The sequence below is a fragment of the Quercus robur genome, chromosome 2 (genome assembly GCF_932294415.1).
Source record: "Quercus robur chromosome 2, dhQueRobu3.1, whole genome shotgun sequence".
NCBI lineage: Eukaryota > Viridiplantae > Streptophyta > Magnoliopsida > Fagales > Fagaceae > Quercus > Quercus robur.
Genome location: NC_065535.1, coordinates 32696254 through 32718524, shown reverse-complemented (window position 1 = coordinate 32718524; position 22271 = coordinate 32696254). Strand labels below are relative to the sequence as shown.

At 35.1% G+C, this 22271-nt stretch overlaps 2 protein-coding genes across 4 annotated transcripts; both read left to right on the top strand.

Annotated features, from left to right (window-relative positions):
- Window positions 1-12213: 12213 nt before the first annotated feature.
- LOC126713390 (F-box/kelch-repeat protein At3g61590-like) lies at window positions 12214-19539 on the top strand. Of its 3 annotated transcripts, XM_050413136.1 has the most exons (5): window positions 12230-12360; window positions 14963-15065; window positions 15172-15338; window positions 16405-16483; window positions 17934-19539. In XM_050413136.1, exon 5 carries the CDS (start codon window positions 17955-17957, stop codon window positions 19269-19271), a length of 1317 nt encoding a protein of 438 aa, XP_050269093.1. In that variant the 5' UTR covers window positions 12230-12360; window positions 14963-15065; window positions 15172-15338; window positions 16405-16483; window positions 17934-17954; the 3' UTR covers window positions 19272-19539. The 3 variants fall into 3 exon arrangements, with proteins under 3 accessions (XP_050269095.1, XP_050269093.1, XP_050269094.1); XM_050413137.1 differs by lacking the exon at window positions 14963-15065 and having other exon boundaries at window positions 12244-12360; XM_050413138.1 differs by lacking the exons at window positions 14963-15065; window positions 15172-15338 and having other exon boundaries at window positions 12214-12360.
- LOC126713391 (F-box/kelch-repeat protein At3g61590-like) lies at window positions 12218-14647 on the top strand. The gene is made up of 2 exons (XM_050413139.1): window positions 12218-12360; window positions 13221-14647. Exon 2 carries the CDS (start codon window positions 13242-13244, stop codon window positions 14457-14459), a length of 1218 nt encoding a protein of 405 aa, XP_050269096.1. The 5' UTR covers window positions 12218-12360; window positions 13221-13241; the 3' UTR covers window positions 14460-14647.
- Window positions 19540-22271: the final 2732 nt, after the last annotated feature.

Genomic DNA, 22271 nt, shown 5'->3' with positions numbered 1-22271 from the left:
GTTTTAGTTATCCTGTTGTATTATGTTTTTCTTGCTAGTGCACAAACTGGCCTAATGTTTGTTTCAATTAGGCCAGTCCTAACCCTCCTATCCTAGAATTATAGGGCCATAGTACGGCAGGAGCAATCTAGCCTAAGACGTAAAAATGCCCACCACAAGGCCTTGGCTATATGGTTTTCTTCATGGGGTGCTTCGTGAGGAGGTCTTTATGTCTCAACCTCCTGGCTATGTTGATCCTACACATCGAACTCATGTTTGCCTCCTTCATAAAGCCATTTATGGACTTAAACAAGCCTCTAGAGCATGGTTTGAAAGCTTTACTTCTCAGCTGTTCCACATTGGTTTTCATGCCTCTTCTGCTGATAGTAATCTTTTTATTTTGCATCATGGTTCCTTTGTGTTTTATCTTCTTCTCTATGTTGATGATATCATTATCACTAGGAATAGTCCTCCATTCATTGATCATCTTATTTCCAGACTTAGTGCTGCCTTTGATTTGAAGGACCTTGGTCCTCTTACATTCTTTCTTGGGCTTTAGATTGAGTACACATCTCAGGGACTATTTGTGCATCAGTTTAAGTAGATTTTGGATTTGCTCACCAAATTCAACATGTTGGGTTGCAAGCCTTATCTCACTCCTTGTTCACCTACTGTACATGTTAACTCTCAGACCAGTCCTTTCCTTTCTGATCCTACTACCTACAGGAGTATGGTTGGTGCATTGTAGTATCTGACTTTCACCAGGCCTGATTTATCATATTCTGTTTAGCAAGCATGTCAATTCATGAGTAAGTCTACTCAAGACCATTTGATGGTAGCTAAGAGAATTCTTAGGTATCTTAAGGGTACTTTGGATAATGGCATACATTTCTAGCCTAGTTCTTTGGCACTTTCAGCTTACTGTGATTCTGACTGGGCTGGTGATCCTCTTGACAGAAAGTTTAGCACAAGCATGGTTGTATTTTTGGGCAACTCACCTGTTATTTGGTTTGCTAAGAAGTAGTTGACAGTAGCTAGATCATCTACTGAGGCAGAGTATAAGGTCTTGGCTACTACAACAACAGAGATGTGTTGGATTAGGCAGATTCTTAAAGACTTGGGGGTTTATTTGTCTATGCCTCCCATGTTATGGTGTGATAATGTGTCTGCTCTGGCATTGGCTTCCAACCCAGTTTTTCAGGCTCAAACCAAGCATATAGAGGTTGATTATCATTACACCAGGGAGAAGGTTCTTTCTAAGGAGTTGAAGGTCAATTTCATTACCACTCTAGATCAGTTAGCTGACATTTTCACCAAAGCACTTGCTTCCCCAAAGTTTCTGGACCTTGCTTCCAAACTAATGGGAGTTCCTCCCTTCAGTTTGAAGGGGATGTAAAGGCACTCAGAGACTAAGGCAGAGTCTAAACGTCCTGTCGTAGAGTTATAATTGTTTTATAAACTACAGGTAATCTAAGTTAGTTGAGTCTGTTATTGATGTGAGTCCAAGTGTCAGCATCTTATGAAATTGTCCACATGTTAGCATCAGAGGATTTTCTGCTAGAGTTGTTAGAGTGGTTCCACATTCTACAGAATTGGTTATTGAATATATATTGGAGTTTGTAATCAGTGCTAATCAATGAAGAATCTAGAACTGAATTTCATCAAGAACTCTTTCATTTTCTCCATTTGTTTTTCTTTGTATTTCTCTTCTTCTTCTTGTATTGTTTTTCCATCTCTTTTCAACTGGGAGAAGCTTTCAATTAATGTTGCTCACTGACGCTGAACCATAGTAGTGATTTTGGTTAATTACCCAGTGAGCAACCCTAATGTCTTAAAGAGAAGACCTGGTTTTGCATTGAGCCCTTGTTTGAAGTTTGGGATTTCAAATCCCAATTTCATCCCCTCAACCTCAGGTGCTACGCTGAGTGGTTTTTTTTTTTTTTTCATAATTGTTACGTGGCATCTAGTTAGCATAGATGCATTATGTTAATTTCTCAATTTGCCGCCTCATACTTTTAGGATTAAAACAATATATTTAAACGGTTAGAGAGAGACTATTTTGATGGAGAGGCCTTAATTGAATAAACTTTAAAGTTTAAACTTGGAAAACTAAAATGAAAAAAAGTAAAGTTAGACGGCTAAAATAAATTCTTGTGAAACTTTGAGGGTGAGTTTTGCATTTTAGCCATATTTTTACTATGAAATTGACTATTTATATTATCAATAAATTGTCAAAAATAATTTGATATGGTATGAATTTATTTACAAACTCCCATGACGCAATCTTAAGTTTATAAAGTATATTTTCATATCCATAATAAATAGAATAATACTAAAGATACAAACAATTTTACAAAAAAAATTTATAAACTGTTGATGTGGTGAGTGATTATTGGTAAATGAAAAAAATGATATTAATGGTGGGCCTAGATGAAAAATAATATTAGAGAAATTATACAGTCCTCTGGTGGACTACGTCACTTGTTTACTATTTCACTAAAAGACTCCCACTTGTTTAAAATTGCTGAATCAGTAATTAGTTTTTGTTTTAAAAAATTTCTAATTCAGCAATTTTAAACAGGTGGAAGTCTTTTAGTGGAATAGTGGACCACGTCACTTGTCCACCATGTAGACGTTATAATTTCTCCAATATTAGATTGGCCACATCAACATTTTATAAAAATGTTGTAAAAATAGTTTGTGGTTTTAGCATTACTCTAATAAATATAACCATATAAATTATATATACTTAAATTGATCTCCATGGCGGTGAGCTTGTTTACAAAAAAATTATTATATTTTAATCCTGGCTAGTTTGATAGTTAAACTTAAACTTGGTTTCAAATCAGTTTGTTTGTAAAATAAGCTATCACAAACAAAAAATTTTCCAAGCTAAGCTCAAATTATTATTCATAAATAATTTAGTTGATTAATTATTAGGGCTGGAAACCATAAGTTTTGAATGCGGATGCTTGTGCAAGTACCTTTAAAACACGTTCAAATGTTACTCATTGAGCATTTAAGGAAGCGAATTCTATAAACTTAAGTTGCAAAGCCTTGCTTGGCTTGGCTTGGCTTGGCTTGGCACGTACTTATCCATACGCCATAATAAATAGTGGATCATGTTAACGAGTGTTGTAAGGCATTGGTTAAGAATCCAATTAAAGAAAGTTTTTATTGGAAAAGAAAAAAAAACAATTAATATTTTGACAGTTTTTTTCATTTCTCATAAAAGTGATGTCAAAACTTTTCTAAAATGGATTCTTAACCAATGCCCTAACGGCACTCATTAACATCACCTATAAATAGTACCAAATAAATCTAAACACTACTTCATCCAAAAAAAAAAAAAAATCTAAACACTACTTTTTAGGTAGGAGGAATTAAGGAAAATAGTCGTGTGGGAGAAGGGATACTGCCATGTACTGGCATCATTTAAATTGATATGGATTCTCTAATCATTATTAGTCCACCATTATTTTTGTAGGGAGCTAACGAGTTCACTATGAGAGAAATCATACTTTTCTTAGTTGCATGAACCTACACGTTAGAGTCGTAAAGGTCGAGTCAAGATCAAGTATGTATTTACTGGGGAGCCAAATTCTATTTTTACAAAATAGTTCGATTTTGTCAAAAGCTAGCAAAGGTCCTACTACAAGTAAAAAATAACAACGTCTAAGGATTGGGTTAACTTCTCTGAAAATATGTGTTTAGAAGGTTCCTACAATCTATAAGAAACTAAATTTGTGATTGAAATGAATAATCTGTTATTAATGGAATGATCTGTACACTTATATACCCAAACGGAGCATGTAACTGCCTAAATAAACTGCTATGCACGTGTGAACACATTCTAACAATTTATCTAACTACCACACGTGAGTCATTAGCCTACCTTTAGTTAGGTACAAAACTACAAGTAGCTTACAACACAAAACCAACTATACTACATCCTTATTCTGTAGTTTAGGCATATTTATACAACTCTTAATTCTCTTCAACTGTGCTATATCAGATTCACTAGTTAAACAATTAGTTAGCTCTTCAATCTTCACATTTGTTACTTTGGCACTTGCTGCTACATCATCAAAGGGTCTTGCTTGATCTGATGTACACTGATGCTCTGTTGATACATTGTCTGCTGCACTATGATGCAGCTTGGGCTGCATCAGTGTGGCACTTGAGGCACCTGATGCACATGTAACAAAACTTGCTGATGCTTTAGAACTTTGACACGCCCCCTCAAGATGGACTGAGGGAGAGTAAATGTTTATCAGTCCCATCTTGGACATTAACTCAGAAAATTGCTTATACCCCAAAGCTTTGGTCAACAAATCTGCTAACTGGCAATGAGTCCTTACATGATTCAGCTTGATCACTCTAGCCAACACCTTATCCCTCACAATATGACAATCAATTTCTATGTGTTTTGTCCTTTCATGGAAAACTGGATTTGATCCTATGTGCAAAGCAGACTGACTATCACAGAATAGAAGTGCTTCTCTATCATGCTTGACATGTAAATCCTTTAGCAAGTAGAGAATCCATACAATCTCACAAGTGCTCACAGCCATTGCTCTATACTCTGCCTCAGCTGAAGATCTTGATATAGTAGCTTGCTTCTTTGATTTCCAAGAAATTAAAGAATCTCCAAGGAAGATACAATACCCTGTTATAGACCTCCTTGGGTCTGGACAAGAAGCCCAATCAGCATCACAAAAGCCCTTTACATGAAGCTCTGAGCTAGCAGAAAAGAAAACCCCTCTACCTGGTTCATTCTTGAGGTAATGTAGGACTTTAAGAGCAGCTGCATAATGGGGTTTTCATGGCCTTGCCATGAATTGGCTTAGCTTGTGGACTGCAAAGGTAATATCAGGTCTGGTTATGGTTAAATACAAGAGCCTCCCAACCAGTCTCCTATATTGGCTCGAATCATCAAGTAACTCACCATCAAACTTACTAAGCTTCAAGGTTTGATCCATAGGAACCTTAGAAGGCTTACATCCTAGCAAACCAGCATCTTCCAATATCTCTAATACATATTTTCTTTGGCATAAGGAGATTCCTTTATCTATTCTAGCAACCTCCAATCCAAGAAAATACCTTAATTCTCCCAAGTCCTTTAACTTGAACTTCTGATCTAACAACACCTTGAAATCTTCAACCCCTTTTTGATCATTACTTGCAATTAAAACATCATCCACATACACTAACAACACAATGAATGACTCACCTTGTTATCTAGTGAATAAGGAATAGTCTGCCTTAGATTGAACAAAGCCAAACTCAACCAAAGCAGTGGAAAACTTGGAAAACCACATTCTAGATGCCTGTTTTAGGCCATATAGAGATTTGTTGAGTTTACATACCAGCTATGATTGCTCCCCCTTACTGCATTGCACCCCCTTGCTGTGAAATCCTAGTGGAAGGGACATATATACTTCCTCATGCAAATCTCCATGGAGAAATGCATTGTTAACATCAAGTTGGCTGAGAAACCAGCCTTTCACAGCAGCAATAGCAAGCACACACTTCACAGATACCATCTTAGCAACAGGTGAGAATGTGTCAATGTAGTCAAGTCCTTCCTTTTGGGTGAAACCCTTAGCAACAAGTCTTGCTTTATACCTCTCAATGGAACCATCTGATTTGTATTTGACCCTATAGACCCACTTACATCCAATAGGTTTCTTTCCTGGTGGCAATGAAGTAATAGTCCAAGTATTGTTAGCTTCTAATGCCTTAATTTTAGCATCCATAGCATCTTGCCATTTGGGATTACCTATTGCTTGGTGGTAAAAAGTAGGTTCTGTGATTGAGGAAATGGCACAGCAAAATGACTTGTATGAATGGGAAAGGTTAGTATAAGAAATACAAGATTGAAGGGGGTGTGAGGTACCTAAAATGGAGGAAATTGGAAGGGCTGCAGATGTAACCTGATTACAATGGTAAGCTGCAAGATAGGAAGGAGTCTTAGTAGGTCTATTAGACCTTCTAAGGGCAATAGGTGGCTGATCAACATGTGGCTGTTTAACAGGTGGCTGATTGGACAAATCATGGACATGAGATGAATCAGATACATCAGGAAACTCCTGAATGTCCTCATCAAAATCATGATGGATTTGGACTATAGTATCATCAGATATGGGCAAAGAAGAATAGAAAGGATTGGAAGAAGGAAAAGCAGTGAAAACAGAAGATTGGGTAGAATTAGAAGAGAAAATGGGCAAAGGAATGAGATTAAGAGACTGAGAATTAGTATTAGAAGAGAAAGGAAAATGTGATTCATGAAAAATAACATCCCTAGAGAGGAAAGTGGTATGAGAATCAAGATTAAGAAGTTTATAACCTTTGACATTAAAAGGGTATCCTAGAAAAACACATCTTCTAGCTCTAGGAGTGAATTTATGCTTATGAGGAGTGAGATTAGTAGCAAAACATAAGCATCCAAAAGTCCTAAGGTGAGAATAAGAAGGTGGTTTGTTGAATAGGATCTCAAAAGGTGTTTTATGATCAAGGATTGGAGAAGGGAGCCTATTAATCAAGTAGGCTGCAGTGAGAACACAATCACCCCAAAAGGATAAAGGAACACTAGATTGAATTTGCAATGCCCTAGCAGTAGAAAGAATGTGTTGATGTTTTCTCTCCACAACTGAATTCTGTTGTGGAGTATAAACACAACTCATTTGATGAATGATTCCATTGGAATTATAGAAGTCTGAAATGCTAAACTCTAAGGCATTGTCAGATCTAATGGCCTTAATTTTGGTTCCAAATTGTGTGAGAATCATGTTGTAAAAGGAAACAATTAATGGTCTAACATCAGATTTTGCTTTGAGTAAGAAAATCCAAGTAGCTCTAGATGCATCATCAACAATAGTGAGGAAGTATTTATGACCATTAGAAGTTAAAATAGAAAAAGGGCCCTAAACATCCATATGAACAAGATCAAAAGGATGAGAACATTTATTATTATTGAAGGGAAAAGGAATTCTTTTCTGTTTTGCTAAAGGGAAAACAGTACAAGTTTTATTACAACAGTTCTTGAGAAAAGGAAAAACATGGCTTAGGGACTGAACCTTCACATCAGAGGGATGTCCAAGCCTTGAATGCCAAAGGGAAAACAAATTGCTAGAAAGAGTAGATGAGCAAGCAGCAGAAAAATATTTGAAAGACTGCTTTGACAGAAAATCAACAAGACAAGTGGTGGCTTGATCCAAGCTGGAATCTTGCAACATATACAGGCCATCATGCATTTGGTCCATTCCAATCGTGCTCCAACAGGTAAGGTCCTGTATAAAACAAAATTTGGATAGAAAAACAAGGCATATGGGTTGAGTTTTAGTTAAAGCACTGACAAATAGTAGGTTAAAGGTGAAAGAAGGCACACAAAGCACATTGGTAAGGGTAATGTGAGAGGAAAGGTGTATGGTTCCAACGTGTGTGACAACAGCAGCCTCCCCATTAGGCAATTCAACCATGGAATGTGAAATGTCAGTATAAGAAGTCAACAATTTTATAGAGCAGACTATGTGATCACTAGCACCAGTGTCTATAACCCATGTGTTAAAGTTATAAGTTCTCCTATTTACTGTCTTAGCAGAGAAGACTGAGTGCTTAAAGTTAGTGAGGTTACCTGCAACAGCATTGGATGTGTAAGTCACAGCATTGGCTACATGAGGGGCTGCTGAAGTAGAACAAGAACCAATCAAGGTTAGGAGCTGCTGATACTGATCTTGAGTGAATGAAGGAGTTTGAGAAACAAGCATGTTTGAAGTAAATTCATGAACTCCATTGCACTGATTGCCTTGAATCAACTCAAGATTAGATGAGACTTGATGAGCAGTGGCATTCTTGTTGTTCTTGAACTTAAACCCTGGTGGGAAACCATGCAACTTGTAACACTTGTCCACGGTATAACCCATTTTCCCACAATGAGTACATACAGGTCTCTCTTTCCCTTTGAAATTGTTGCCTGAGCTTTTGGTAGCCAAAACAGTTGATTCAACTCTAACAGGATTGGTCACAGATCTTTGCATTTCTTCTTGAATGAACAAGGAGTGTGCCCTATTGACAGAAGGCAAAGGATCCATCAACAATATCTGAGTTCTGACTTGAGAGAAAGCATTGTTTACCCCCATAAGAAACTGCATGGTGGATTCCTTAGCTTGAAGACTCTTCAGCCTTTGATTGATGCCACACACACATTGACCATAGATACATTGAGGAAATGGACTCAAATTCTGCAACTGATCCCATAAAACCTTGAGTTGAGTGAAGTAATCAGTGAGTGATTGCTCTCCCTGATGAATCTCAGCAATCTGTTTCTGGATGTTGAAGACTTTGGTCCCATTTCCTTGACAGAAAGTATCTCGAAGATCAGTCCAAATCTCCAAAGCAGTGTCTCTGTAAATGATGCTACCTTGGAGCTTTGGTGATACAGAATTGATAATCCAAGTACCTACCATATTGTTTGCAGGTATCCAAGCTTGAGCAGCTACTAGTGTATTCACCAATGGTGAAGAGATGGTTAAAGATCCATCAATAAATCCAAGCTTTTTCTTGGCAATTAGAGATTTCCTCACTGATTTCGCCCAAGCAGGATAGTTTTCTCCTCCAATTAATGGTTGAGAAGTGAGAATTGCTCCTGGATTTTCTCCAGGATGCAAGAACAGAGGATCACTAAGATTGTATGAATCTTGCGAAGAAGATGAAGCCTCTGTAGTGGAAGTATTGCCCGCTGCTGTTTCTGTCATTGAAAGAGCTTATAGAACACAACAATGGTGAATGAAGAAAGCTTCGAGGAAGATGACAATGGCGGATGAGAAAATCCCCAAAATTGAACTAAGAAACCCTAGAAAAGAGAAGAGAAATTCTATGGGTTTTGCTCTGATACCATATAAGAAACTAAATTTGTGATTGAAATGAATAATCTGTTATTAATGGAATGATCTGTACACTTATATACCCAAACGGAGCATGTAACTGCCTAAATAAACTGCTATGCACATGTGAACACATTCTAACAATTTATCTAACTATCACACGTGAGTCATTAGCCTACCTTTAGTTAGGTACAAAACTACAAGTAGCTTACAACACAAAACCAACTATACTACATCCTTATTCTGTAGTTTAGGCATATTTATACAACTCTTAATTCTCTTCAACTGTGCTATATCAGATTCACTAGTTAAACAATTAGTTAGCTCTTCAATCTTCACATTTGTTACTTTGGCACTTGCTGCTACATCATCAAAGGGTCTTGCTTGATCTGATGTACACTGATGCTCTGTTGATACATTGTCTGCTGCACTATGATGCAGCTTGGACTGCATCAGTGTGGCACCTGAGGCACTTGATGCACATGTAACAGAACTTGCTGATGCTTTAGAACTTTGACACAATCAAATAAAAGAGGTTCCAATCATAAGGTTAGGAGAACACTACCTCATTCATAAGGAACCTAGCTTCCTGCTTTGCAATTCCATAAGATGACATGCATGCATGTTAGATTTTCTTCTTTTATGTTTTTTTTGAAAAGTAATTAAGAATAATTTATGAAAAAGAAAGAGGGGAGGAGGCCCCGACCCATCTCCATCCACATGGGAGAAAAAAACTCAGAGAGAGAGCTAGAGTGTATAATAAGAAGTTCATCCCAATTACAAAAAGGTTGCTTGAGGGACTACATTATGGACTAAGAAATCCTATGTATGTGCAAAAGATAAATCTCATCAAAGAAAGAATTATAGACTAAAAGAAATTAAAATATAGACCACGAGGGCGAAGTAGTATACGTGTACTCTAGCGTGCTTTCCTTCCCATGAAGTGTTACCAACTCAGCAAGTCCAAAAAAGTTGTAATCTTTTCGTACAAACGTGAAAGCAATACAGTTTCTATCATCTTCTTCTTTCTTTTTCTTTTTTTTTTTCTTTTTCTTTTTTATTTAATATCTTTTTTTTTTGGATGGGTTTTTATTTAATATCTTATTTAAGAGAAATCGCGGCATGTTATAGGCTACAGCTTTCCTTGGTATTAAAATAAATTAATTAAGGGGCATTTAATTCATCGTGATGTTACATTACTAAAACAAATTAATGAGGCATTTAGTTTGCCGTAATGTTACGTTACTGCATAATGTTACGTTATTATAATCTTACATTAATGTAATTTCAATATAAGAATACAATATTAAATTTTTTAGGAATGTATTGAGATTAAGATGATATGATATATTTTAGAATTTTAAATTATAGTAATACTAGAAAAAATAAAATAAACCAACAATTTTAATATCACATCATCGTAATGTACATTATATCAAGAGCACATTACAATTCACAGCGAATCAAACACCCTTTGAGAGGAATGCAATGCATGCATTATCACATTAATTATTTTAGTCAGTGCAGTGCACGCAGTAGTGGAATATCCTTTCGACTCTAAAAATTCCATACTAAATGCAAGATTCGACTCTAAAAATTCCATACTAAATGCAAGACACATTGACAGCAAAAAAAAGCAATAATTAATTAATCTCTCACGATTTTGGATTCTCAAAGGAGACGAATTTTTTAGACAATGATAACGATGATATGAAAAAACCGACAAAATGAGTGCACGCTAGTGGACTTCTGATGCAGTTCATGAAATTAGATATGTTACATACTTGTGTGGTGTGCTAATGCATCATTATTGTGACAAAGTAAAGGTTCCTTCAGAAGGATCATTGGTTTTTTCTTCTTCTTTATTTGATATAGTGGTCAAGCTTGTCTACGTAAAATCTCACTAAAAACCATTTTTTTCAGTTCACATTAGTATTTAAGAAATAATACTTAGTTCACAGAGGAAGGAAAAAGCTTTACCGCATGAATCACCATGGCAAAAACCCAAAAACCTTGATGGTCCAGCACTTGTGCCTATTCCACTCCTTTTCTTCTATTCCCAGTTTCGATCATTTTTGACTCTTTTTGATGGATTTTTAGAGCTTTATTTGACTTAAAAGTCTGAATTTAGTCTTTGAAAACGCAGCTATAGATTAAAGATATATGAGAAGGTCACGCTACAAAATGCGACTATAAAAAATACAAGTATAGTTCAAATGGACTTATTCCCGTGCTATTAGGAACTACAACCGTGTTTAAAAAACGCAGCGGTAGACTAAATTTTTTTATAGTGCCATTAACACTTTATCCAACTACAACTTTTTGATCCGGTGGTATGATGCAGTAGAAGATCTAAATTCTAGACCCAGGTTCCCACTTTCCTCTGTGTGTGTTTTAACCCTGTGTCTTTCTCAAAAAAAAAAGATCTGAACTGTCAAAATTAGTATAATTTTGTCCTTATATAATAAAATGACTATTTTGCCTTTGCTGGGAGGTTAAACAGTGATTGCAAAACAGTGTGTCTACATTCATTATTTTTTAGGAGTATAAAATTCTATTACCAACTTGATCAATGAAACAGGAAGATTTTCTGGAAGATTATGAATTCAATATCCTTTAGCTCTAAAAATCCATCCAAAAGAGTAGAAAACCGTTAAAACTCAAAACAGAAGAAAAGGGGCGGATTGTGGGTTCAAGTACCGAGTGGATGGGAGCTTTGAGTGCTGATCAACACTTGAACTCCGACTCCTCCCAAGTTATTAGGTATCTGTTAAATTTTATTTAAAATCAAATAACGAAAGGGAGATGTTAACAAGTACTTGTTAATCATTTATAATTCAATTAAAAAAAATTTCTATGAAAAAAAAAAATCAATATTTTGATAATTTTTTTTTTCATTTTAGTACACTCATTAATATTATTTATAACAAAATCTAGGGTGCAATTACAAAATTACACACTGTGCAATTACCCTTCTCTTCACATATTTACTGTAGGATTTACCGATATAAATTAATAAGTTATAGTATGACAAATGAAATTTAGTTAGTTTTATTTTCCCGTGACTTTCCGTACATATGTTGTGTAGTCCATCGCATTTATGGGCTGATATGACTACCACGCGTAGCCTAAAGTGTGGAATAGTGTGCAGAGCAGCGTGAAGTACATCATTATTGGAAAAGGTCCATGTTTTACTGTTGTTGGCCAAGCCATAAAAGCCTCGGCCCACTGGACTGGACAGCTCACTGTTTGTATGTACTATCTCCGCCACTCATTAAAACCTGGATCCCACTTAACCTACTACAACCAATAATTTGTCACTTCTTACACTCAACTCTCAACTGTGTCTCTGTGCGTGTGTTTGTGTGAGTTGGAATATTGGATATCCAGTTTTCCACAGATCCTCAAACCACCATTTTCCCCTTTAAATCTAGACCCATTATGCTCAAGAGAACTTAAGGAAAACGCAAACAACAAACCCTCACTCTTTCCCAAGGTACGTTCTTGAGATGGGTCTCTTTTTATCATGCTACAATCTTGATTTCTTGTACTTACACAACATTTTAGATCTACTCAAGTTATCCCATATGAGCTTTTTATGTTCAAAGTTTTGATTTTTATTTTCTTAAAGTTATCAATAAGTTTAGTTCATTTGTTTCATGGTAGATTTCATCCTTGGGAGTAAGTTTCACGCAATACTTTTTGTTTGTTTTTGTTTTGAAGATTAGTAATATGATGGCGTTTTATTTCACCTGTGGGCATTGTAGAGAAAATTAATGGATTTGGTTGTTACCTTTGTGGGAGATACTTTAGTGTAGTGTAGAGTGTAGCCCATGTTTTTGTATTTTCTTTTGATGCATTTCCTATTTATACCGGATAGAGAAAAGTCCTTTCTTGTTTTCTTCTACCTGAAAATATGCTTTTCAAATATAAATTGTGGTGAAATCTCTTTAATAGTATAATGTCTCCCAAGTCCAAATGCACTCTTTCAGAGGCTTGCTTGGATATAATCTTGCTTTCTAATTTCTATATGCTACATCTGGCAGGATATAAGGGGTGTCAAAACTTCTTGTTTCTTTCTTTCATCAATTTTTTAAGGTTACTTTTGAGTGAGAAATTTGGAGATCAAATTTGTGTCTTTGAAGGATTGTATACATTTTTCTGTAAATTTTCCTTTTATTACTAATTGTTATTTGTTAGTGCCACTTCCACCAAATCCTACACCATGCTCTAGCACCACTATGCCAACTTTGTATTGTGTGCGCTTTTATATTGTCATTTTCGATGGTTTCTAGATTCTATGTTAGTGAAGAGTCTCAATCCAACTGTCATTTTGTTACACTTGCTGTGCCTCAGGTTTTATTTCTTAATTTGATAATGGATTGGGAAACACCCTGGGTTGATGACAAAGTTATTGATATTAAAGGGGAAGCTGGAATTTCAGCTTCTTATTCAGAGCTCAGTGATGAAGATGTTAAAGAAAACAATATTATTTCCATTGAGTCAGTCCTCCCTGACGAACTGTTGGAACGAATTCTAGCCTATCTTCCCATAGCAAGCATTTTCAGAGCAAGTTCTGTGTGTAAAAAATGGAATGAGATTGTGCATTCTCATAGGTTTTTACAGAACATCTCAACCTTATCTCAGAAACCTTGGTACTTTATGTTCCCCAGTGCTGATGATTCCATTGGGTTTGCCTATGACCCCATGATTCGGAAATGGTACAGCATTGAACTCCGCTGTGATAGAACATCAAGATGGTTTATTGCTTCATCATGTGGCTTAGTGTGCTTCATGGATCATAACACTAGAAGTCAGCTATATGTTTGCAATCCAATTACTAAAGTTTCTGAGAAAGTTGAGATGCCTCGATGTTCAAGAGAATTTGATTACAGCGGTCTTGCAGTCTCAGTGGATAGATCATCACGCAACTATACTGTAGCAGTTGTAATATCTAAGGATACCCCAGATGATTTTGTTCAATGGATTCTCTCGATCCATATTTATTGTTCTGAAGCAATGATGTGGCTATCACCTGTGACAGAAACTCTGACAGGGTGGAGAGGAGGAGATAGTTGTGTGGTCTGTGATGGGGTTTTCTATTTCCTTATTTACTCAACCAGAGGATTGGGTTTTAGAGGAAACCGACATGGTCTGCTCAGTTATAATCTTTCTAGCCGGTCTTCTAGTGGTATGCTTATTGATAGTTTCATCCCAGTACCTTGCCCTCTTACATGTGGCCGGCTGATGAACCTTAAGAACAAGCTTGTCCTGGTTGGAGGAATTGGAAAACAAGATCAGCCTGGCATTATTAAGGGGATTGGCATCTGGATTCTTAAGGGGAGGGATTGGGAAGAGGTTGCACGAATGCCTCATAAGTACTTCCAAGGATTTGGGGAGTTTGACGATGTCTTTGCAAGTAGTGGTTTTGATGATCTTGTATACATACAGAGTTATGGTGCTCCATGTCTTCTTATGTTTGACATGAAAATGAGGGAGTGGAAGTGGTCACAAAAATGTCCTATCTTAAAGAGGTTCCCCCTTCAACTTTTCACTGGTTTTAGCTTTGAGCCAAGGATTGATGTTTCTCCCTAATTGATTGCTTTCACAGTTTATTATTCCCTTAGGTGGTGTTTATACTTCATAGGTTTGTCCCATACTCTTGTATGTTTGTGTTGTATCTTCAAATACTTTGGTGTTCAACTTTTTGGGAAAGTTCAAAGGAAGTGTTTGAGCAATCAAAGTTACATTATTATGAAATAGTAATTCATAAATTTCACTTTCGGCTATTTCAAAATTGATCCTTCAATTGTTGCAAAGATTAGATCCTTTAATATTCATTGCAGAATGGGAGATAGGTGTTTGTAATTTTCTTGTTGTCAGCTGCATGTTTACTTTTTGTCTTGGCTATTATGGCCCCCCTTTTGTAAAGGCTTTGGAAATGTAGAGGGTTTCTAACTTATTGTAAGCACTGAATGCTGTTGACTGTTGTAGTCACGAAGTAAGGAAATATAAAGCTGTGTTGTAGAAATATAAAGTAGAATTGTAGATGACTTAAACGATGATTCATGTTTGTGCTGCCATTGCAAATGTTTCAGGGATATGTGACTAGCCGTTTGATTTTAGTTGAAAAGATTTCCAGCTGGACGCAACTTTCCTACTACTATTTTCTTTTCTTTTTTCTCCAAGTCCTATTACTATGTAATAATACTTTCTTCTTCTTTTTTTTTCAATATTATTTGGCAAAATAAAATTGTTTTGGGGAAATAGTCTTTTGATGAAATGATTCAACATACATTGTGTACAGTCTAAGCCACTGGACATTTTAAAAATTTTGGTCTACTTAGAAAACGACCTAAGCAAACCTAGGACCAGTGCCGGGGACAAGTGTTTCGAGGAAGATTACTGTGGACAAGTATCGAGCAGGAGCAGAGAGTCTAAAGAGACAATTACTCCCCATTATGAGAAGCAACGGTACATGCCTGAAACTTTGGCCCATAATTGAGTCTGTTATGCTTCTCTTCAGTGGCTAATTATGTCCATAATAAAGAAAATGACTAAAATTAAGGGAAACACAGCAACATGCTTATATATATATATATATATATATATGTTGGGAAATCCAAACTAGAAACGGGTATTAGTAAAACACTAAAATATATATATCTATTGTTTGCATTAGAAAATAAGTGACTATTGACTTAAGTATGTATCGGAGAAGCATAGATCGACATAACACCATTACCTTCCAATAAAATTGACCTCGTTTTGCAGGTATTATTGACCATGCAATTACCTTACATCAACAAGCTTTATAGGTTTAACTCATTTTCTTTTGGACCTATGTTTTAATTAAACAAAAAATTGGTTAAGAGTCATGGCTTAGTGATGCGGTTTGATCGAATTCAATAAATCTGGATTTAAATCTACCCTCTCAATTGTAATAAAATAGAAGAAGATCAAAATTACACCATTGGTTCTTAAATTTTAGGGCTATTTTCCTTTTGACTCTTTTAAGTTTGAGAATATTTATTTTGGTCTGCCAAGTTTATTTTTGTTTTCAAGATGGTCTTTACATCATCTCCGTGGCTGATATTGCTGTTGAGAGAGAGAGAGAGAGAGAGAGAGGGGACTAAATTACACTTTAAACAATTAAATTTGAGGGTTTTTTTTTTTTTTTTTTCTCTCTTTATTTTTTAACTTTTGGAATTTGAGATTTTTCATTTTGATCCACAAAGTTTTATTTTATTTTCAAAATTATATTTTTGTCCGTCACAATGATTCATTTGGCCATTAAGTAAGCAATAAAAGGACATCGTTTCTATCTCTTGACTGTAAGTGCACATACTTCATTCCTAAACGACTAATTCAACATAGTCCTAATTCTAAAAGTCAAACCCTCTTACCCATACCACATACCACACGCAACCAGCTTTTGTATGTCACTTTCTCTGAGCATTCACCTCTTAATCCACACACGTGAGTCATGATCCACAACCTCAAATCTCACAAGCATTTACATCATCATTTTGCCCTCTAGATACAGAGAAGGCTTTTGCTAAACACAGGACTCTGCTGGGGGAAGGCAACAAGAAGCCTCACTTCTTCTTAATCTAAAGGTACGCTCATGATGGGTCTCTTTTGCTAAACATAGGGAAGTCTTCTGCTTAGGCTTTGCAGAGCTTTAAATTCGTTTTTTTTTTTTTTTTTTTTTTTCCCAACTTCATGTCTCTTGTCATATGCTTTTACTATTTACTATTTGGTTTCTTCATTTTTATAATTAGGATTAAATCTCTTTCAGACGATTGCTTTGGAATAATGTAACTGATAACTTTCTATATGTGACATTTTAGATTCTCAGACAAGAAACAAGGGTCATAAAAGTCTTATTTGTTGGGATTTAGGAATGACAAATTGGACTTTTCCATTCAGTTGATCATAGTGCAAAACATTCTGTTTATCTGGAGCAAGTTATGAAATCCAAAAGACAACTTATTTGGATAGCACGAAATGACCATGTAAAAAGTTAAAAAGGGTAAAAAATAAAAGGTTAAAAAAAAGTTTTAAAAAAGCTTAAAAAAATTATACACCATCAACTTTTACATCTCACATGAAAATGGTAATTGTATGGTGCATCAATCCAAGGACAACATTCAAAATCAACATTTATTTATTCTCCCTCAACTATTTAAGCTCGTAATGCACTATCACAAAAGACAAAAGAGTTTTCAAGAGCTCTCAAGCTCTTCTTGGAAGGGGAAAAATTGTGTTTGGTAGGTAGCTTCACTAAAAATAGTTTTTAAGTCCATTACTCTTTTATGGTCTTTTAGGAAAGCTTGAAATTTGGAAAATTTAGGGGAAGATAAACTCTACAATTCATTGTTCATGCTTTATAAATCAAGAATTTCAGAATACTATTCACTATAATTTGTTAAACTATTAAAACACTAAAAAGATTTTCAGTTAAAACTCTATATCGCAAAAACTTTACTTCTGTTTAATTTCCATTATACAAATTTCTTTAGCTTGGTGAATGTTAGAAGGATAAAGTTTTCTTCCAATCCTTTATTACTACACCGTTCATTTACATAAATATGTGTTCCATATATGAACTTCATTTGTAGGATCCACTTTTACATAAGGGGAAGGTATAATATAATGGCAAATTGAATAATTTTACCTATATATGCTGATCACACAATTATTCACCTGTCTTTTATTCGAATAACTCAATTAGTCAAATGAGTTGAATACATATGGATGATCGCATGATAGTTATATAATTGGTTGGAGAAACTTTCTTTCAAACTAATTTCAAAGATAATTTTGTCAATGTGGATATTAAATATCTTGATGGAATTTGGAGTGACAAATTCAATCTTCAAATTACACAAAAATAGATGTTACTATCACTCTAAAATCCTACATTATGCACTGGCACCACTATGACAATCAAGAATTTATGTGATCTATGTTCTTTTATATTGTCATCTTCCAATGTATCTGGACTTTAGTTTAGTGAGTACTCATTGGTCTTACAGTGATAACATTGAACTCGTTGTGTCTCAGGTCTTCTTTCTTAATTTGATTATGGAGCGGAAAACACTCTGGTTTGATAACATAGTTGTTGATATTAAAGGGGAAGCTGGAATTTTGGCTTCATATTCAGAGCTCAGTGGTGAAGATGTTGAAGAAAACAATTTTATTTCCATTGATACATTCCTCCCTAACGATCTATTTGAACGAATTCTAGCTTTTCTTCCCATAGCAAGCATTTTCAGAGCAGGTGCTGTGTGTAAAAAGTGGAATTCTATTGTGCATTCTCGGAGGTTTTCAAAGAACCTCTCAAGCATCTTATCTAGGAAACCTTGGTACTTTATGTTCACAAGCGGCAGCCCTAACTCGTATAAGCCCATTAGGAATGCCGATGGCTATGACCTCATTGGGTATGCCTATGACCCCATGGTTCAGAAATGGTACAGGTTTGAGCTACCGTGTCATGGAACATCGATTTGTTTTATTGCTTCGTCGTGTGGCTTTGTATGCTTCATGGACAATGACACTAGAAGTCGGCTATATGTTTGCAATCCAATTCCTAAAATTTCTGAGATATTTGAGATTCCTAGATATTTGATATTTTCTGACTATAATGCTCTTGCAATATCAGTGGATAGGTCATCACAAAGTTATACTATAGCAATGGTAATGTCTAAGAGAGCCCCACATGATTTTGGTCAATGGATTCTCTCAATCCATATCTATTGTTCCAAAGCAAAGATGTGGGTATCACCTGTGACAGAAACTTTGATGGGGTGTAGAGGGGGAGACGATTGTGTGATCTGTGATGGGGTTTTATATTTCCTTATTTACATTATCACAGAATTGGACTTGACTGGAAAACCTGATGGTTTGCTCACTTATAATCTTTCTAGTCAATCTTTCTGTTGTGTGCTAATCAATAGGTTAATCCCAGTACCTTGCCCTCTTACATGTGGCCGGCTAATGAACCTTAAGAACAAGCTTGTCCTGGTTGGAGGAATTGGAGAACAAGATCAGCCTAGCATTATTAAGGGGATTGGCGTTTGGGTTCTTAAGGGGAGGGATTGGGAAGAGTTTGCACTCATGCCTTCTATTTATTTTCAAGGATTGGGGAATTTTGATAAGGTCTTTGCAAGCAGTGGTTTTGATGATCTTATATACATACAGAGTTATGAGGCTCCATCTCTTCTTATGTTTGACATGAAAATGAAGAAATGGAAATGGTCGAAAAAGTGTCCTGTTTCAAAGCGGTTGCCCCTTCAATGTTTCACTGGTTTTTGCTTTGAGCCAAAGCTTGAACTTTTACCCTTAGGGATGACAACTGGGCAGGTTTTTTGTGGGGACCCTGGCCCCCACTGCTGCCCCTAACTTGCTACGAGTTTATGGTGTTTGATAGGAGGAAGTATCTCATGGAGTCACTGTATGGATCTGTGACAGGCTCTTGTATCTTTAATTACTTTGCTGTTCAACCTCTTGATGACTTTTAAGGCCCTTTTTGTATATGTAGAAATACTGCAAGCACAAAATGCAGTTTTAGTCTGGAGTATTGATGTTGTGCAGCAATTGCAGTTCTTTTGATATCTTACATGTACTCATAGAATGCATTTTTGGGAAATGAGTTCCTCTTATTGCTGCATGTGTTGCTTTCCAACTTTGACGAGGTTGTTCCTTTTGGAGAATATGAAATTAGATATGTGATTGTTGGGCTAAATAATTAATCAAACTATGAGCAACCTTATTCCGAGTGTTGATGCATTGAGGTTTCGAAAAATTGATCCATCTGCATTTTCGGTATAGGAGACCATTTGGCATTGGTTGTTTTGGTTGCATTGTGTTGAACCACTGTGCTCTGTAATTTCTTGTTCGATACTCAACCATTATTGCACTCGGCTCTTTTTTGCTTCCCCCTCAAACCGTAAGGATCTCCAATTCATTTCCCAGCTGGTATTCAACCACTTTCCATGCCCGTAATAACAAATCCTTGTTATAGAGGTATTTCCTGGAATCTGATTAAGCAAAATTTCCAATCCTCTCTTGCTTTGTCCACCTCTGAAGTGTATGAATGATTGTTTCTTTAGCTTGTTCGCATCCCTAACATACATTTTTTTATGTTCCCTCACACAAGATTGATTGTGAACTATTATAGCTTGCAAAAGATTTCATAAACAAAGAATGGGAATAAAAAAACTTAGAAGGAAAAAGAGACACAACTATACGCAATAGAAGAATACCAAAGATTTATGTGGTTTGGTCTTTAATGTGGACGGCCACAAGGAAAAAACTTCATTAAGAAATTAAAGAGATTGTAATGGTGACATTAAAGCATGTCCCTAAATACATCCAAAAAACTCTCTTACAAAAAAAAAAAAAACAAAAACAAAAACAAAAACAAAATTAGCTTTACATTGTGGCTTGAATTCTCTTGAAAAATAGTTAATAAGGTCCGATATTCTGACAAGTTGGCTAAGGAACTCTCTCCATATAAGAAAAAGGAGACCAATAAATTCGACAATGTGACATTCAAAATACCACTCATATTCGACCAAAGTGTAGGTTTTAGTAGCTCAATTGATTAAGTCTTGGGTTTGAATCTCATTTACACTAAAAATTAATTAATTATTTTATTTGATGATAAAAAACGATGATCATGAAGCATACTATGAGTTTAAAGTATATCGTATTTTTCCAAAAAAATAAAATTGTTTAGAGTAAGTTGATAATGTGCCACTCGACAAACTACGGGATTTAATCTCATATCATGTAAGACGCTTATAGACCACCTAAATTCAAGCCAGGTTAACATTTACAATATAAACCTCCTTTTTTCTAATTTTTTTAAATTTATAATTAAGTTAATACTAATTGTTCCAAAAGTTTAACTTTAAAAAAATAAATTGTAAATTGTAAATTTAATCTCTTTTTTTTATATATATAAAAAATGTCATTTAATCTAAAGTTATCTAACACAAGTCACACGAAAACATTCTATAATATAACCTTCCTTCCATCTAAATTAATTTTAGAAGGCAGAGTTGCCTAACATAGCCTTGATTTTGCCCGTCCATATAAGTTTATTAAGGGGCATAGTGCTCTCCTTCTGAAATTAAAAAAAAAAAAAAAAAAAAAAAAAAAAAAAAAAAAAAGCTCTTGACAGTGCTTTCTCTTTACTGAAATTAATAACAACAATGTAAATCTCATAAAAGGGGGGAAAAAGAGTAATACTATGGACACAAACTATTTTACAACAATTTTACAAATTATTAATATAGGCAATTCTTATTGATTCTCATATCGGTCTACCATTAACATTACTTTTTTACTTACCAATAACTACTCACCACATCAATAATTTGTAAAAATTATTGTAAATAGTTTGTAGTTCTAGCATTTTATGAAGAAAAAAAAAAGAAGGGGAGGGGGGGGGGGGAAGTAGAAAATAGGGTCTAGTAAATGGAGCACAACTCAAGCTATATTCCTAATCAAAAGCTCATATTAATTATCATCTTTACCTAAGAAAAAGGGAGCAACTTTAAGCTGATTGACCATATAGATTGGATTGATTTGCTTATGATTTGAGCAGATTAAGCTTTTCTAATTTCTAATAATGACTAAGCGAAAAAGAAAATTTAGAAAGATTCACATTTCTCAAAAAATGAAATTTGCTTAACTACTCCCTCTTTGATATTATAGATACAATAGAATTTTAACTTATGACGTCATCTCCATAATTATTGTTATTTATCGTCAACTAAAAACATCAATTGATTTTTAGTGTAAGCGGGAGTCTATCCTCAAATCTCTTATTCTATATCAATAAATTTTATTAGTTGAGTTAACTTAAACTTACCATATAGACTATAGCTTTGACTGATTAGCTTATGATTTGAGCATATTAAGCTTTTTTAATTTCTAATCATGGCTAACCTAAAAAGAAATGTTAGAGAGACTAGGCTGGTCACATTTCTCAAAAAATGTAATTTGCTAAACTTTCCCTCCTTTAAGTTTTTTATTTATTAATTGCAACATATGTCATATGATAATTGCTTTTTTTACCAAGACACCAATTGGTTTTTAGTATAAGTGGGGTTAGAATCCTATTAAGGCAGGGTTCGGATTTCAGATCTCTTGTTCAATGACAAAAAATTTTACCAATTAAGTTAACTGAATCCCACACCAAATTATATATCAATGAAGATGGAAAACTAACTGCATAAGATATGAAGATAGAATTATACAGGATATTTATTATGAAGGTAAAAGGCCAAAGAAATTGGATCTGGTGTGTGTGTATATTGAAGCAATATAAAGTAATGTTGACATTTGCAAAAGAGACAATTTATTTATAATTTTACAAATATTTTTACAAGA